The sequence below is a fragment of the Plasmodium yoelii genome (genome assembly GCF_900002385.2).
Source record: "Plasmodium yoelii strain 17X genome assembly, chromosome: 9".
Classification (NCBI taxonomy): domain Eukaryota; phylum Apicomplexa; class Aconoidasida; order Haemosporida; family Plasmodiidae; genus Plasmodium; species Plasmodium yoelii.
Window position 1 is genome coordinate 1170509 of NC_036181.2, and position 18311 is coordinate 1188819.

At 21.2% G+C, this 18311-nt stretch overlaps 6 protein-coding genes across 6 annotated transcripts; 4 read left to right on the forward strand and 2 right to left on the reverse strand.

Moving 5' to 3' along the window:
• Positions 1-381: 381 nt before the first annotated feature.
• On the reverse strand, positions 382-3705 carry PY17X_0927900 (conserved Plasmodium protein, unknown function; the record flags this gene model as incomplete). Its single annotated transcript, XM_022956021.1, has 7 exons — positions 382-453; positions 619-720; positions 824-878; positions 1000-1094; positions 1294-1441; positions 1562-1604; positions 1731-3705. 7 exons carry the CDS (start codon positions 3703-3705, stop codon positions 382-384), a joined length of 2490 nt encoding a protein of 829 aa, XP_022812217.1.
• Positions 3706-5027: 1322 nt separating this feature from the next.
• Positions 5028-6092, reverse strand: PY17X_0928000 (conserved Plasmodium protein, unknown function; the record flags this gene model as incomplete). Its single annotated transcript, XM_022956023.1, has 1 exon — positions 5028-6092. The coding sequence occupies one exon, from the start codon at positions 6090-6092 to the stop codon at positions 5028-5030; it is 1065 nt and encodes a 354-aa protein (XP_022812218.1).
• An 859-nt stretch (positions 6093-6951) lies between these two features.
• On the forward strand, positions 6952-9576 carry PY17X_0928100 (JmjC domain-containing protein, putative; the record flags this gene model as incomplete). Its single annotated transcript, XM_022956024.1, has 13 exons — positions 6952-6977; positions 7113-7226; positions 7363-7647; positions 7741-7850; positions 7946-8002; positions 8117-8179; positions 8275-8361; positions 8464-8518; positions 8625-8752; positions 8850-8924; positions 9013-9066; positions 9197-9330; positions 9421-9576. The coding sequence occupies 13 exons, from the start codon at positions 6952-6954 to the stop codon at positions 9574-9576; spliced, it is 1344 nt and encodes a 447-aa protein (XP_022812219.1).
• A 468-nt stretch (positions 9577-10044) lies between these two features.
• PY17X_0928200 (GPI transamidase component GPI16, putative) lies at positions 10045-12012 on the forward strand (the record flags this gene model as incomplete). The annotated part of the gene is made up of 3 exons (XM_022956025.1): positions 10045-11303; positions 11603-11781; positions 11912-12012. 3 exons carry the CDS (start codon positions 10045-10047, stop codon positions 12010-12012), a joined length of 1539 nt encoding a protein of 512 aa, XP_022812220.1.
• Positions 12013-12509: 497 nt separating this feature from the next.
• On the forward strand, positions 12510-14200 carry PY17X_0928300 (conserved protein, unknown function; the record flags this gene model as incomplete). Its single annotated transcript, XM_722637.1, has 3 exons — positions 12510-12639; positions 12785-12938; positions 13048-14200. The coding sequence occupies 3 exons, from the start codon at positions 12510-12512 to the stop codon at positions 14198-14200; spliced, it is 1437 nt and encodes a 478-aa protein (XP_727730.1).
• A 700-nt stretch (positions 14201-14900) lies between these two features.
• Positions 14901-16490, forward strand: PY17X_0928400 (serine/threonine kinase 13; the record flags this gene model as incomplete). The annotated part of the gene is made up of 1 exon (XM_722638.1): positions 14901-16490. One exon carries the CDS (start codon positions 14901-14903, stop codon positions 16488-16490), a length of 1590 nt encoding a protein of 529 aa, XP_727731.1.
• Positions 16491-18311: the final 1821 nt, after the last annotated feature.

Genomic DNA, 18311 nt, shown 5'->3' on the forward strand with positions numbered 1-18311 from the left:
AAACAAGGAATTATAAAAAGTCCTTTTACCTCAATAAATTATTATTCGCAACTTTTTACAATTTTCATATAATTTTTTTTAATATTTATAACTTAAAAAAAAAATATATATTATGATAAAATAAATTATAAAAGTTTTTTTTTTGCGATTTTCTTAATTTTTTTTACATTATTTTATTATTTCACAAAAATGTATCATACATAATTTTGATGCAAATGACAAATACATGAAAAAAATTAAAATAATCAAATATATGAGAAAAACGAAAAAAGAAGAAAAGTCAATTAAAGACAAAGATACAAATATTTAAAGGTATATATCCACTTTGTGTTTTTAAGCATATTATACTAATGTTTTAGAAATGTACTTAGCTGGTATAAATTAATTTACTTCTTCATCAAATGTCGATGTTGAATTTTTGCTAAATGATTTATGATATTTATGGGCGCCCTCCTAAAAAAGAAAATGAGCAAAATTATTATTTTAGAGTTATTTTGTTAAGGAGCCTTTATCATTTGCTATAATTTTATTTATTTTTTTAACTTCGTATATACGGAAATACACACTTTTAAAAAGTATATATATGCATACAGTAACACAAGTAAAACAAAAACATACCCTTAATTTTGCCAGCTGCAATGTAAAAATGATTTGTCTTTGAGTATCCTCAATTTTGGAATGTTTATTTACAACAGTCGTGTTCAAATAATCTTGTAATTTCTGTATTAAAAAAAATTAATAACATAAATACATGAGCATATATATATATATATATAATATACATTAAATGAAATGTGTTTTTTATCTCGTTTCAAAGTATTACATTCAGCCTTTTGGAATTATTTTTTTTTGTTAAAAATACACTAAAATTCGGTTCCCTAAAAGGTATAAAAATATAAATATATCTAATTATATGTCCATGAATCGAATTAGCTTTTAATGTATTAATTCGTTTATAAATGATATACTACATATTTATTTTATAAAATATGATATTACTTTCCGTTAAAGGGAACACATATATACGACTTAATCGTATAAGAATCGCATAATTCAATAAAGCAATATGCGTATATATTATCTTTCCCACGCATCTGCAAATAAAATAATATATAATATACAATAAGTATTATGTCCATAATTTAACAAAATATAATATGACTCTATATAGCCACATAACCATAAAATCCATATAATAATAATGAAATGAAGTAACATATAATATTTTCATGAAAATAAATAAAATATTGAATTTATGTAGTAATCAAAACAAATTAAAAAGAATAATTTTACATTTTTATTTTCCTGTTCATATTTCATATATGATTCTTCAGTTATGATTTCAAAAGATGATATTTGTTGCAGCGAAACTGATTGAATTTTTTTTAAGGCTTCCAGATGTCTTTCAACAGAAAATGTTGGAAATGTATTGGGCTGAGATCTGTATTGATAACATAAAATAAGAAAGCAAATAAATATATGGAAGAAGGAATAAATTAGTTCAAATTTGTATATATAAACAAAATCAATATGAGTTAAGGAAATTTAAATTGTATATTACGTGTAATGGTTCAGCTGCCACATATCCCATGTCCTAAATAAGACTGAAAATTTAAAAAAAAAAAAAAATGATGTACACACATTATATCCATATGATGTATATATATAGTAACATAAGTGATGAAATGGGAATAAATAATTTCTGAAATATATTTTGTTTTTAATTTTACTTCGTGTAAATAATTTTGAGAATAGAACAGATATGTCTAAGCTTCTATCAAAATGCCAGTTATATATATCTGATAGTTTGTTTTTATTAGGTTTATCATTTTTTGATTTCTCACTATTACTATTAGTTTTATTGGAAGAACTAGAGCTTTCGCCTTTTTTCTCGAATTCTATATTTTTCGTTTTTTCATTGGAGGTATTTATATTATGTAGTTTTCTTTCACCCAGAGCATTTACCCAAAAAAAAGGAAATCCATATTTAAAGTTGTGAAAATCATTTATATCGTTAGAAAATAAAATGAAATGATCGTGATCGTTATATATATCTGATAAATATTTGTGTCCATTTATTAATCCTATAAATTCAATAGGATCGATTTTTACTACCAAACAGTCTACATCATATAAATGGAATATATCTATTTTTACATTAAAATATTTAAGATATGATGCATCAGGTAAAATTGAAATATCAAAATCATCTTTTGGATAAAATTTTATTGTTATATATTTCATATGAACAAATTCTTTCTTAGATAATTCATTTTCATTAACATCATCTTCCATTTGTCTAAGATTTTGTACAACATTATATTTCATATATGTAAAAATGTCATTGTAATTTTTGGATTCTTTAAAGTCAAACATAAAATTAAGTGTGTTTTTATTATTTGAAATTGATAGATTATTGGCATTTAATTCATTTTGTGCATTAATAAGTTTGGAATATATAGTTAACAAATATTCTGATCCACCGTTATCTAAAAAATTATATTTATCTAGTAAACATTTAATATCATCTTTAAATAACGATAATTTGTTAGAAGATGCAACTTTTCTTTTATTTTGTTTATTAAATTCATTATTATATTCTTTACTTATTGTCATTAAGCTTTTTAATTCTTCTTTTGCATTCATACGTTCACTAATTTCTTCCTCTATGCATTTCAAAGTATAAAGATACGAAATTTTTTGTTTTGAAAGTGTTTTGTTTTTATTTTTTGGATCTTTTATAAAATCATTAATATGTGACAACTTTTTTTTAAAAAAAAACTTTTTTATATCTTCATAATTTTTAGCTCGGAAATTAAGTAAATTTCCAATTATTTGTTCATAGTTCAATTTTTCAACGCCTTCTTCATCTAATATTAGAGAAATGAAGTTGTTGTTTTCTTTTAATAAACTACAAAATTGCCTCATAGCAAATAAATACATTTCAATAAATCTATATGCCATTTTTATATTCATTATATTATTTAAAATTTTTCTCTTTTTCTCAATTTTTATTGTCTCATATGTTTTATCATCTATCTTTAAATCCTCGTTATTCGTAATACTTGTAATTATATTATTATTTTCATCAACGATTTCTTTTATCAACTTTTCATTCTCTATATAATATGTTTTTAACATTTTTAATTGATACTCACATTCTTTCCAGTAAGAATTAAAATTGCTCCTTATTTTTTTAATATATAATTTTAGGTTATTTTTATTATCTTTTAAAATAATATTATTGAATTCATTGTATATGTCTAATTCAAACTTATGTGTATCACTATTTTCTTTAATTTTTTGTTTTTTATGACATTGTTTTCCTTCATCATCATTTTCTTTATGTTCATTATCAAGTCCCCTTTTATTATTCGTTTTTATATTATCATTTTTAATTAATTCTTTTTTTGTTGATTCATTTTCATCGTTATTTGTATCTTTGTTTGTTTCAGATAAAGTATTATCTGTATCATTCATTTTATTTGATCCATTCTTATGGGTATCTTTTTCTTCTTTAAAATTAAAACTCTTATTATTTTTTTTTCTCTTGATAGAAACATTAGAATCAGTTTCATTAAATTTTTCGATACCATTTGTGTTTTCATTTGTTCCGTCATTAGACGATACTTTTTCTTCCCCTTTTTGAATGGGTTTGATATACTTAGATCCAAAGGATTTCTTTAAATTTCTTATACTTTCCATTTTTTACAAAAAATGTACCAAAAAATGTACCAAAAAATATATATAAATCTGTAAGTAAATAAATATAGGTATATATTTATCCACAGACCTATTTATTTGTATATATTATTATATGTAATAAATTTATTCATATATATACTATAGTTAAATATATAATGATCTTTAGGGTCTAATATGTATGTATATGTTACTAAATTTACATAAATTATTATTGCTCTATATATTTCCTTTTATTTTATAAGAAATGTCGTTAAATAGTAAATTATAAAAAGAATGAAACATACACATTATGTTAACATTCACCATTGTATTTTGTGTATATGTATACACATAATTATTATATATTAGCTGTATTTTAACTCCTTTGTTTCATTTTTTCTGGAAAATATATATATTTTATGTGAACACTTAAATAACAAAACCATAAATAAATGTTACGTTAAAATCGCCAAAATATTTACTGCGGTTTTAATAATTCATTGTAAATAATATAATTTACATAATTACGTATATATTTTTTAATATTATGTTTCAAACAATTATATATGAATTAATCTTGTATGGATGTATTTTGAAAATTGGCTAGCGAAATGGTAATATATAATATATTCATAACGTACATAATATATAATTTTAAAAATTACTGGAAAAAAATAACTTACAAAAATAATAATTCCCACATTTATATAAAATAATTCGTTTGTGTACAATGAAGCATTAAATAAATGATATATTCATTATATTGATCTATTCCTAAAGTATATATGAATGTATGTAAACATTTATGCATATTAAACCTTTTAAATATTACTAGCGATAATACTTTATAAATGAAAATTTGTATTAATAAAAAAATATAATAGTGATATAACCATTGGCTAGCGATTTTCAGTATAGCGTTTTTATTTATTTTGGAAAACAATAAAGTATTAAAAATTTATATATATATATTCATATTTTTTAACCTAATGACAATTGTATATAATATCAAGTTAAAGAAGTATTTTCAGATATCATATATATGGATAAAAACAAAATATGGAAACACTTAAATTGTATAGTTAACGGGTGTTATATATTAATAAAAATAATAATAAATATAACAGCGCGAATATAAATATACTATGAAACATATTTTTTTATATCTACAATATATGTAATTAAATGTGTGAAGATGAGCTAATTAGAATTAAATAAAGAATAACGAAAACATAGATAAAGAAAATGAATCTTGTGCTCATTTATTGTTACAATTGTAACAACATATATAATATATCATTTTACATATTTCTCAACAAAAAAAAAAAAAAATAGTGAGTAAATTATTGGTCATTCCGTGAGAAAAGCATGGTTATTTGATAGTATAAATAGAAATAAGTTTTATAAAAATAAAACAACATATTGTTTTCTAATTTCATATATGCATATTTTGTCATTTGATTATAATTATAATTTTGGCAACAAAATGGATAAAATTTTTTCATTATAATATTTTTCTCATTCTTTTTTATAGCTTCAGAAATTAAGACATGGTAAATATCTATTATTGAATTATATATTTTTGTATTCCTATGATTATTGTCCATATATATATTTAAAAAGGTTTCTGGATATGCATTATTTCCAAGAAGTTTGTAAACATATATATAATTTTTAATATTTATTTGCATAAATGAATAAAAATCATATAGACAATCCTTATTAACATTAAAAAAATTTAAAAAGGATAACAAATTAGATATATCATCGGATTCCTGAGTTAAAGGCATTTTTTCTAACAATTCTATATGTTCGAATTTTTCATTTTTTATGTTAACATTATTATTAATGAATAGGTTGTTTATAACTACATAATTTTCTCGTTCTTTATCCCTTAAAAATAAGTTAAGTTTATCCATTTCCTTTTCATAATTAATACAACACACAACAACAGATACTTTGTCATTATTAATAATACATGAAGCTAATAAAACTTCATCATTTTCATCGTTTATTTCTATTGTATTTTGAATGAAATTTAATATACAGTTATCTTCACTTGCTAATATAACTTTTCCATTTCGTAAATTTAAAAAATTAAAAAAATTTGCCATAAATGCGTTAAAATTTGAAACATCTTCATACTCTTTATTATAAGATTTATATATTGGAATTATTCCAACGATATATTTTTGAGTGGCAAAATTTGCAACATAATGTTTACCAAAACTATTTGTTATATCGCATATTATATGAATTGTGGATTTGGATACTGAATTGGTAGAGCCACAATATTTTTTTGATGTTATATTGTTTCTCTCATTTTTATTTTTATAAAATGAAACACATATTTTTAATAACAATGCAGAAATTATCCCTATGTAAATGTATTCAAATGTTCCAGACATTATTTCTTATATATATATCTCCCCCTTTTGTTAAATGAATTTTTGTGTTTTTTGTGTTTTTTGCGTTTTTTGCGTTTATTGGTTATTTCGTGTATATAATATTAATGTCATATGTGGACGGACATATATGCGAAAAATAATAAATAAAACAATATACCTAATTTTTAATTATAGCATTATTAAAAAAACAAAAAAAAGTAGCAGTACATAATAAAGTTATAAATTCTCCATAAAAACGGAAAAAAACATTTAAAAAAAATTAATATAAAATAACTTCCACATATGTATATATTTATTTATATGTTTTATTCATGTATATTTTGTTTATCATCAAAATGAAGTATAAATGGTAAATCAAAATTATTTTTTGTTTTAAGTGAAAAATACTTTTCTTGAAATAGTGCTTTACCCTCTATAAAAAATGTTTGTTCGAAATGCAATTATTACGCTTCATATATTATTAAACCTTGGCTATTGAAATAACTTTTCTTGTATTTTTTTTATTATTGTAACCTAAATAAAATAACTTTTACTTACCCTTACAAATTACATAATAAACAAAACAAGAGTATATACGAAATATAGTAATTATATGATTCTCCACAACATTTTTGTCACATATTTTTATAATTTAGTTGTTATATAACAACATTTTTTGTATATAAAAGAATGCTAATCTTGATTGTCAAGTTTATTATATACAAAAAATATTAATTTATAGTAATATACTAAACTTGCAAAATTATTTGTATGCTCATATAATGCATTAAACAATTGTCATTTACTATAAAATAATAATGAAATATTTTGTGGTGCCTTTTTAAAAATATAAAATTATAATTTTAAGTAATTCTACAAAATGGCGATAAAAGACCAATACATCGGGTATGAAATTATGTTACAACATCTGAATTTTGAAAAAATGGGGATGTGTATATTTATATATTGTATACAAATAATTTATTTGCCTTATCACTTAATATAAAATAAAATCATTGATGTTATTTTTATAATATGCAGATTTTGTTTCCATAAAAATAGAATAAATCACATTGATAAAATTGACCAAAATATAACAGCAGAACAATTTTATTTGAATTATATATTAAAAAGAAAACCATGCATATTAAAAAGGTGTGTATAATTCATTTGTTGTTTATTTATATTATTATAGTTTCTATTAATATATGTTGATTGTATTGTTAAAATATCTGTTTTAAATAAATTATTCTTTGATTTAAGTATGTTTTTTTCCTTAATATTTTTTTAGTGAGCATGTACTTAAAAATAAATTGAACATAGATATTAACTTCATGAGGAATAATATAGAAAATGTAAATGTTCAATTAGAACAAAAAATATCAAATTCTTTTGGAACAGGGGAAAAACTCGAAATGAAATTTCATGATTTCTTATCATTATTAGAAGAAGGAAATACTAATTATTATTTAAATACCCAATATATAAAAGAAAATGCATATCATCCATCTGATTTATGTAACTCAATTACTCACCAAATGATAAATTATCTCCCAAAGGAATTAGACATAATGGGGTAACTAAATTTTAATTCATTAAAATTTCTCATATTTTTCTTTATATTTCGGTCATCCTTATCTTTTTCCTTTTTTTTATATTAATTTTTTAGTAACTTGGAATTATATCAGTATAATATTTGGCTAGGAAATAACGATGATAAAAATTTAAAAACATTTTTGCATCATGATTATCATGATAATATATATGTTTTACTAGAAGGTTATACTTTTTTTCAATATATACAAATTTTTACTCGTTAAATATATACAACAATTTATTTTATTTTGTAAATTTTCTATGTATAATTCTTTTAGGGAAAAAAATATTTAGGATATATAGCCCACATTTTGCTCATTTATTAAAAACAAATGGTATTATTATTTTTTTATTTTTATGTACAATAAAATTATATATTCCATGTTAATTCGTAGGAACCCCTACAATATAAATTATTCAGTTCTTATATTGATTTTTTTTGTCGATAGGAAATATTTCCCGTATTCATAATAATGGTTTAATTGCATATTCACCATTTGTTAGAAGTGATGGTAAACACCAAAAATATATAAATTCAAACTATATATAAAGTAAATATGAAAATATATATAATATGGAGATATATCCATTTCACATATTATTTCAGGATCAAATTACTTAGATGTATACAAAAAAAAAGTGGATAATATATATCATGATATTAATTTAATGGAAATGTATTTAAATAGAAAAGGTAACAAATAATAATAACATTTTATATAACTCTCTACCATCATATACCATTTATATTTCTATAAGTTAGCCATATATATATTTTTTTACATAACACCTTTAGACAAGCTTCTGGACGACGAAACAATTGAAAATTCTATAGATAAAGCAGAGCATAAGTAATTCAGATAAATACACACACATATATTATATATATATATATATTTAAGAAGATGAATCAACAACATTATATGCATAATGTTTTTTTTTTATTTATTTATATAGATTAAATACTTTAGAAGATAGTATTTTAAGCTACAGAATTCGTAAATCAAAATTCCGACATAAAGAAAACGCGAGAAACGATATACCAAATCATTTTTGCCTTATTAATACATCGGACAGAACATCTGGTTATTATATTTTTTATTTATTAATATTTGATTTTATATTAAACCAAAAAGCAATAATACACATTTTTTTAATGCTTTTGCTTTCTTAAATTTTTAGAAGATTGTATCTTTGATGATAACACCGAAGTAGAAAATAAATATATTGAGATATGCATAAATAAAGGAGACATACGTAAGATAAAATATGAATGTTGATTATTCATATGTGATATTTCATATAATAATAAATAATGGATCATGCTTTTTAATTTTTTTAACAGTGTATTTGCCATGTGGATGGTTTCACGAAGTCAAATCCTTTTCAAATGAGAAATGTAACACAATTTCCAAGCCTACATAAAAATATTATATATTAATGCGCATATTTTTATATATTCTATAAATGTATTCACCTTTAATTTCTAGTGCAATATATAATAATAAATTTTGTTCATATTTTTTTAGACCATTTAGCATTTAATTATTGGTATTATCCACCTTACATAAAAATGACAAATTCGCTAGAAATGCAAAACAGATTTCTCCATCCTTATATAGATAGGCATTTAACTGAACGAAATAAAATTTTATATAAAAAGGTATAAATATTACAAGTAAAAATTACGTTTTAATCTGTTTTTATTATTTTATTGCGATATAGAAATTATAATTTTTTTTTTCAATATCAGATTGGGATCATTAAAAAAGAAAAAAAAAAGGATATCATAAATATTTTATCGTATTACAGTAATATGATTATAAAAAAAAAGAAACGGTCAAAAAGGGCAAATATAAACAGATTTACACATCGAAGAAGGTTAAGAGTCTTTAATTCTCCTTTTTAAAACACAAATATGCATAACTTTTATCTACTTTTTTCATATTTTAAAAAATTACATTAAAAATAAATGGAAAAACGTGCTTTTCTCATATGGATCAACGATATTTTTAATTTTTGTTTCACCTTTCATTTTTTTAATATGTTTATTATAAATAATTTGTAATCATGTAAAGGTGTGTTAAATATTAAGAAATAATTACATAGCCTTAAAAAAAAACATATATTTTGCATATTATATTTTTATTTATTTTATTTTTTTGTATTTATTATCATTTTTAATTGATGAAATATATAATTAAAAGTACTAAGAAACCATAATATTTTTAAGTGAAACACCGAAAATAACAATATAAATATAAAGCCGTAATTAGGTTAATGTAACATAATATAAATAACAAAATAGATATGCAATAATAACTATAATTAGATAGTATAAAGGGGGAATATTTTTTTGGGATAATTTAAAATTCAAATGAAAGGTGTAAAATATTTTTTTTTAATAATAATATGTGTGATATATTTAGCAAAATCATATACCATAGATGAAAGTGCCAATGTATTACCTCTCGATAATAATTTAGTACATGTTAAACTAAAATTGGATGTTAATGGAAAAGATTATAAAGATAACTTTCTTCCAATAAATGTATTAAAAGTATTGAATTATGTCAAGTCTCTTAAAATAAATATAAAAAGGGGGGTTTACAGAAATTATTACAACAACAGATATTTGGACAAATATCCATATGGTTTTACTCTTGAAGTTGAACTAAAAAAGGGAGACAATGATAATAACAATAAAGAAACGGAAAATAGCGAATTTTCAAAGCATGAAATATTTATTTTACATCAATTATTAAACGAAATATGGTCTATTACTGGTGTATCGAGTAATCTTTTGAAAATAAGGGATATGATAAAAGTTCATAATAAAATTTTTGCATTCCTACCTGATGAAAGTATATGTACTGAATATTTTTCATTTATTAAGAAGTTATATCCATGTAAAGATTTTGGAGGATTATTCAATGCAATAAATTCAACATATTTAATATCTAAGCTTTCTACCAATATAGGATTTGAATTAAATGATAATGATGAAAATTTGTTATTATTATACATCGATTATATTACACACCATGATCAAAAAAAAGATGTTAGAATTATAGATTTAATAGATTCGAAATATAGTTTAAATGATTGTCCGTTGATAAATAGAAATACACTTGTTGTTCAAAAAAAGGATGAAGGTTTTATTTCAACAATTTTCAAAAACCATGGTACAATAAATTTGTTTTATGAAAATATAAATTTATATAATATTTTGCAAATTTCACAACAAAATATATTAGAAGAATATATAAATGTTGATGTAATTAGAGAAGAAGCTAATAGTATGATAACTTCTGATATAAAAAAAAAACAAAGTTCATTATTATATATATTTCAAAATTTTAATCCAAATCAAAATAGTGATTTTCTATTCGTTGATAAATTACCTTATCATTTAACACCTTTATTACACACAATAATGATTCAAGGGAATGCCCCTAATGATTATGATAAGTCAAAGGGAAAATGTAATTTTATTTATTTTGGTGAAACCGCACTTAAAAAATTTAACATTAAATTTAGCAACTTTGATAATATTGAAAATATACCCAAAAGTGGAAGCTTTTATTACATTCATTTTGAACACAATTTACCACCATTGTGTAAAATAACAATAAGGTAATTATTTCCTCTTCGTTTTTATATTTTTTAATACATTTTTATTACAAAACTTATTTGAGCATACAATTAATTGTTTTGTCTCCTTAACGCTACAAATATGCGCTTAGATTATATATATATACGTTCCTTACAAAATAAATTTGTACGTAACATATAAATTATATTTTGGAAACTTTGTAATAAAATTGTTTCCTCGAATTTTTTTTTACATGCTCATTATGTACTTAAAAGATATATAATTTTTTTTAAATAAAATACACATATAGTTGTTTTCCTATATACAATTATTTATACAGATTTGAAGTAGTTAAAATCCGTATTAGATCATTCGAATTTGAGTTTGACATAGATAGAGGTATTCTATTAGGTAGTGGAATATTTATGCAAAAACGAAACCATAGTTTACCTGAAAATAATGATTTCATGTATAAATATACTCCATCAATTCTTATAGATATAGTTTTACCAGATACAAGTACGTTTAATTAAGGAAATAAAAAAACACAGATAAAACGACATACTATATTCCTTATAAATATAGGCATGCCTGTTATTTTTAAACACAATCACATAATATATTTATATTTACATTTATTCACATTTAGGTATGCCCTTTAACGTTATGGCAATCGCAACATGTGTTATTATGTTATTTTTTGGATTCATATTTAAGCTTACTGCAAAAGAAGAAACAAGATATATTTGATTTATTTTTTTCTTATGTATGCTCGACATTTTAATAATTAAAAATAATGAATAAATTAAAAAAATATTGCATAATCATTATATTTTTGATTTTAATATGTTTTACATTTATTTATACGTTATTTTATAATGTAACTCTAATTATACTTTTACATGTATAATTATATTATGCAATATTTTATTTTTATTCTTAAAATGTTTTACAATTTGTTCCTTTTATTTCAATTTAATATTAAGGAATTGTAATTTTTTTTGTATTTTTACATGAATAAAGTTTTTTTATAAGAAGCTAAAATTGAAAAAATATATAATTTCACCCTTAATCACTTTATTAAAATATATATATATATATATATATATATATACACTATCCTAGTGTTTTTAAAATAATTATATATTTTGAGACAATAATATATTTACTTGGAATATGCACACGTTAACACATTTTGTTTTCGTATTCAAATGGGAAAATAACATATATAACATATTGTTAGGACAATGATGTTCCCATTAATTATAAAACGATATTCTAAAATTTTAAATTGGAAGCATGATACATATTATGCAAGTTTGATGACCAAATATGTATATTTTGATGACTTTATGAGATTTTGTAATGACAATAAAGGTATTAATAAATATGAGCAATTTTATATAATTCGTTGTTCTATATAAATTAATCATTACAATAAGAAAAATATTTTAGTATATCATTTATCTATTTTATGACACAAATATTTTAATAATTTATTTTACTTTTTTAAATAATTCAGAAAATTTCAGTAAAAGAGACATTATAGCATCATTAACATATGTTCACCATATGAAAAAGGTGGATTTACTTTCTCCTTCTTTTAATGCTTACAATGATTTCATATTCAGCAACATAAATATATTTCGATCAAACATAAGCACATTAATTCATAGGTGAGTCCTCAAAAATTGTATTGAAAATAATATATATGTATCGTGTTTATAAACTTTATTTTATATCTAATAATTGTCTTTTTGATTTAATTTTCCCTCTTATATATAGATATGCTATTTTGGGACATACGAAATCACTTTTATTTATTTATGAAAATGTATTAAAAAACAATATTTTAAATTATGATAATAAATCAATTAGCCTAATTGCTTGGAGTTATGCAAAAAATAATTTTTATTTATCGGAACTTTTTATAGAAATAAATAAAATATTGCGAGGATGTATCAAAACAATGACACTCCATGAGCTATCATTAATAGCGTGGGCTTATTCTAAGATAAACAGATTGCCACCTTTAGAAATGATATGCTTAAAAAATAGAATATATCAATTAGTAAATTCTTTAGATGAAGAATTGGATAATTCTGAAAAAAATTATGAAATAAAAAACAATAATATATATGATATAACAATGAATATAAAAGAAAATGCTAATGAATGTGACACCAAAAATATTCTTAATGAATTACAAAATAAAGAAAATAATACTTATAATATTAGTGAAGAACTTAACGAAAGTAAAGAATCGAATTCACAAAATAACATTTTAGAAAATACCGATGAAAATACAAATGATAATAAAATAGATATATATGGCTGCAGACAAAATTTAACTCAAGACATTTGCATGATTATGAAATCGTATGCAATTTTAAATAAGTCAGATTCCTTTTTTTTTTTATTCTTGTTCAATTTTATTATAAAAAATATAAAAAATAACAAAATGACAGTGACAGCTCAAGGAATAATAAGTATTTGGGTATGCTTAAGAGAATATGAAATAAAAAATAAAAAAATAATAGATTCTGCATTAGAACTGTCACGGTTTTTAAGACTTGACCACACTGTAAATAGTTCTATGATGCATGAAATTGTTACTAGTATACATAAATTAAAAATAAAAGATAGGAGAATTTTATACCATTTGTTTGTTCATTTAAAAAAAAAATGTATTAATATGCATGTTCAGCATTTATATGATGTTATAATATGCTTAAATGACATGAAAATTAATGACGATGATTTATGGAAGCAATTTGGGGTAGCAATACAAAAAAAAGCAATTGACTTAGAACTAACACAAATAAAGAAATTACAAAATATTTTTACTACCAATGGAAAAAAAAATGATAGAATTTTAGGAGTTCTTGATGCATTTATCCAAATAAAAGAAGACATTAATTCATATGGCCCAATTTAATAAAAATAATGACGTAAAAATGTTCCGCATGCACATTTAGAGAAAATATGGCATATAGGCTTTTAGGTTATTTAAGCCATTTTAAAATAACACAATATATATATCCTTTAAGTTTGTTTATGTTAAACATGTTTAAATGCAAATTTTTATATGTGATTCCAAAATAAATCACAAAATATATAATTAATTTAAGTACAATTTATTTAGCTCATATTTTTTTAAATGTTATTATTTTCATATCTTATAAATTACATTCTTTCTGTTATATTTGTTTATTATTATCATAGCTGATACTTTTATTTTTTTTTAATTATTATTTTTGTTTTAATTTGTTTAAATTAATTTGACAAGTGTAAAGTCGTTTTATAATATAAACCTTTTTAATAATAAAATACGTAACTTTTTTTTTACAAGTTTTAGTATATAAAATAATATTTTAAGTTTTTTAAGTCGAAATTTAAAAATACCTAAGTGTAAAAAAATTTTTATTTATATTTATTTGGCACATAAATTTATGCTATATCTGTTGCATTTTTATTAAAGTTCTATTTATAACACCTCAATAAATATTAATAATATTGTGTTTTTTTTTATAATAAGACAAATATTAAACAATTTAAAAATAATAATTAGGTTATTAAGTATATAGATAAAAAATAACAATTCATATTATATACAATAACAGCGGGAATATGAAAAAATGAAGAAGGGCTTTTTACTGAATAAAAATGTGTATGATATTGATGAAAAAGTAACAAAATGTAAAGAGGTTAATCCCGATGGAAAATATTGTAAAGATGATTTTGAAATATATATGCACATTGGAAGTGGAAACTTTAGTGATGTTTTCATGGTGAAATTGAAAAATGACCCATCAAAGATATATTCTCTTAAAATATTCAGCAAAGAAAAGGTTAATAGAATGAATAAGGTAAATTCTGTATTAACGGAAAAAAAGGTCATGATAAAATTGAATACTCCAGGGCATTCAAATGTTATTAAGTTAATTAGTACATTTAAAGATAAAGAAAATGTATATTTATTATATGAATATGCTGATTATGAATTATGGGAATTTTTAAAAACTCGAAGTATTGGTGTTTCTGAAAATATAACATTTAATATAATACTTCAAATGGTTCATGCATTAGCATATATACACGACAAAGATGTAATTCATAGGGATGTAAAATGTGAAAATTTTCTTATAAACAAGGACGGAACAATAAAATTAATTGATTTCGGTACATCTAAAGATTTAGATCACATTCCCATGGAAAATAGTATAAATGAATGCACAATAAAAGATGATGAACTAAGTAAATTTTCATTAAAAAAAAAAAACAATAACATAAATAAAAACTTGAAAAATGAATCAGAAGAAAATACTAGTATGCTAAGGGATGATGAATCTAATAATTATGTATTAGATAATGATAGTAATGGAGAGCTAGATAAAATATCAAATGATGATATTTCAAAAAATTGTAGACTTAAAGAACCTCAATATAATGAAAGCTTTAAATATGATAATAAAAATACTATAAAATGTAATAACGATAATTTAAATAATTTGGAAGATGCCATCCATTCAATAAACATAAATAAGCGCAATTACAGAAGAAAAAAAACATTTGATAACTATGTTGGAACTCCAAACTTTATGCCACCAGAAGCTTTAATCAATAAATGTAGCGGCAAAGTTCGTGATTTTTGGAGCCTTGGGTGTACTATCTATCAATTAGTAACATGCACAATTCCATTTGATGGTTCAACAGAATGGTTCATATATAATAAAATAAAAAAGAGAGAAATAAATTATCCACCTATAATACCATTGGATCTAGTCGATTTAATAGAAAAATTAATAGTTATTAATCCTGAATACAGATTAGGATTTAAAAATGGCTGTGAAGATATTTTACAGCATTCATATTTTCAAAAACGTATCAATAATTTGCTTAATTTTAAGTTACCAGAGATTTCAGAGGCAGAAAAAATGTATACATATGTAATAAATAAGTATCATAAATATATAAGTGAAAAAAGGGAATTAAGACAAAATGATAATTCAAACGAAGAAAACAATAAAAAAATTGCAGAAATGCAAGAAAACTTATTAAATCAAATTAAAATTTATACAATGCCTGATAACGAAAAAAATGAATCATTAATTTTAAAAAATAAAATACACAAAACAATTCACTTTTTTCTTGAAGAATTTCATAAACAGGAAAAAAGCGAAATAGAAGAAGCAGATAAATGGCTAAAGCGATATGCCAAATTATAGTATGTATTCCAATATTTATATATTTTTGTTTTATTTTCTACATTGATATTTTTAGGTTTTAATTTTTACATATTTTTTTCTAAACAATAAAATTTTTAAGTATATATAATTTTTTACATTATAATTTAAGATTTCATTTAAATATAAGACATTTGGTAACAATAGAATACCCTGTTATTTTAATTCTATACTTATTAATTTTTTTCAAAAGTTATAATTCCATAAAATATAAAGTGCATATATTGAGTGAATTTTTTATGATAAGTTATTTTTTTGTAAAATAAACTAATTTTATTGTTAAACAGTTTAACTATGAAAACAAGTGTTTAAAATGCATATATGAAACTTAATATTTCCAATTTTTTAGCTTTATAATTTATGTAAAAAAATATATATTGTTGCTAAGACAAAGCACATTAACATAAATATGTTACTTTGGGTTTTTCGATTGGAATATATTATTATTATAATGGGAATATAGATAATTGTAACAACTATATAAATTTACAAATGAAAATAATAATTATAGGTAATTATATTAGATACATTGAATGTCTAAGTTTCTATAGGAATATATTTCTGTTTGTTTATAAAGTAAATAAATACATTTCTTTTATCTCTAATATATGCAAATGTAAAATAGATAAAAAAATTGTATGAAATTCTAAACAGTTTAGTACAAAAAATAAAATAAAATGTTATGTAAATTTGTGTTTACGTTTTATATACGGCTTTTTCGTTTTATCTATAATGTGTAAAATTTTTTCTATGTTAATAATCATAGTATTGAAAAAATGTATCATCTGACAATAAAAATACTAGATATATTGTTTAAAGTGAAAATGTGTTAACAGTGAATTTCACCAATGTTTATCACTTGAACGAACGATTGTGTATTTGTTTATATAATTAGTGTATATTTTTATTTACAATAAAAGTTATAATTTGTTAATTGGAGATTGTAAAACTCCTTTAGTAGCATAACGGTGGTTGTAATATCAATGTATCATTAAAATTTCATAATAAATATATATACAAGTTATAAAAGCATCAATTCATAAATTAGTGGGATATTTTATATTTAAATAATTCCCTATTTTCATAGATTCATGAATATGTTTTTCTCTTATTTTTGTATATATAATTATAATCGATTATTTAATATTAAAAAGAAATATAGCAATATATAAATGAAACATTATGTTATCTATGTTGATATCACTTAAAATATTTTAATAATGAGAACACAACAAATAAAAATATTTAATAAGATTGAATATTTACATAATATTAGCATCATCGCAAAATAGTATTCTATGATGTGTCTTATAAATGTAACAATAAGCATGTAAGAAAAATATTATAATAATGAGAATGAAATATATTTTATTAAGTTATCTACAATACTTCAATAAAACATGTATTTGATGGCTCAATGTAGCTAAACATTAATCCATTTATAATGAAAAACAAAATAATTTATAGTTTCTAGTAAGATGTTATTTCAGAATATGACTATTTAAATAATTTAACGCTTCCAAATGATTATTTAAAGGGCAATTATATTAATCAGTTATTATATATAAAAAATTATGGGAATGAACATAATATGCATATAATTAAATTTTGTATGGTTCAACACTTAGGTAATTTTTGAATGTAGATAACCAAAACATATATTAATAATTATGTGCACTTTGTTTATGTTAAAACTGTATAATATATTAATTGTGAAAAATCAAAAAGTAAAATTTCTGTATATAGAAGTTTCATATAATTTAGACAATTTTATATATTTATATGAGATTTTATGTTAAAATA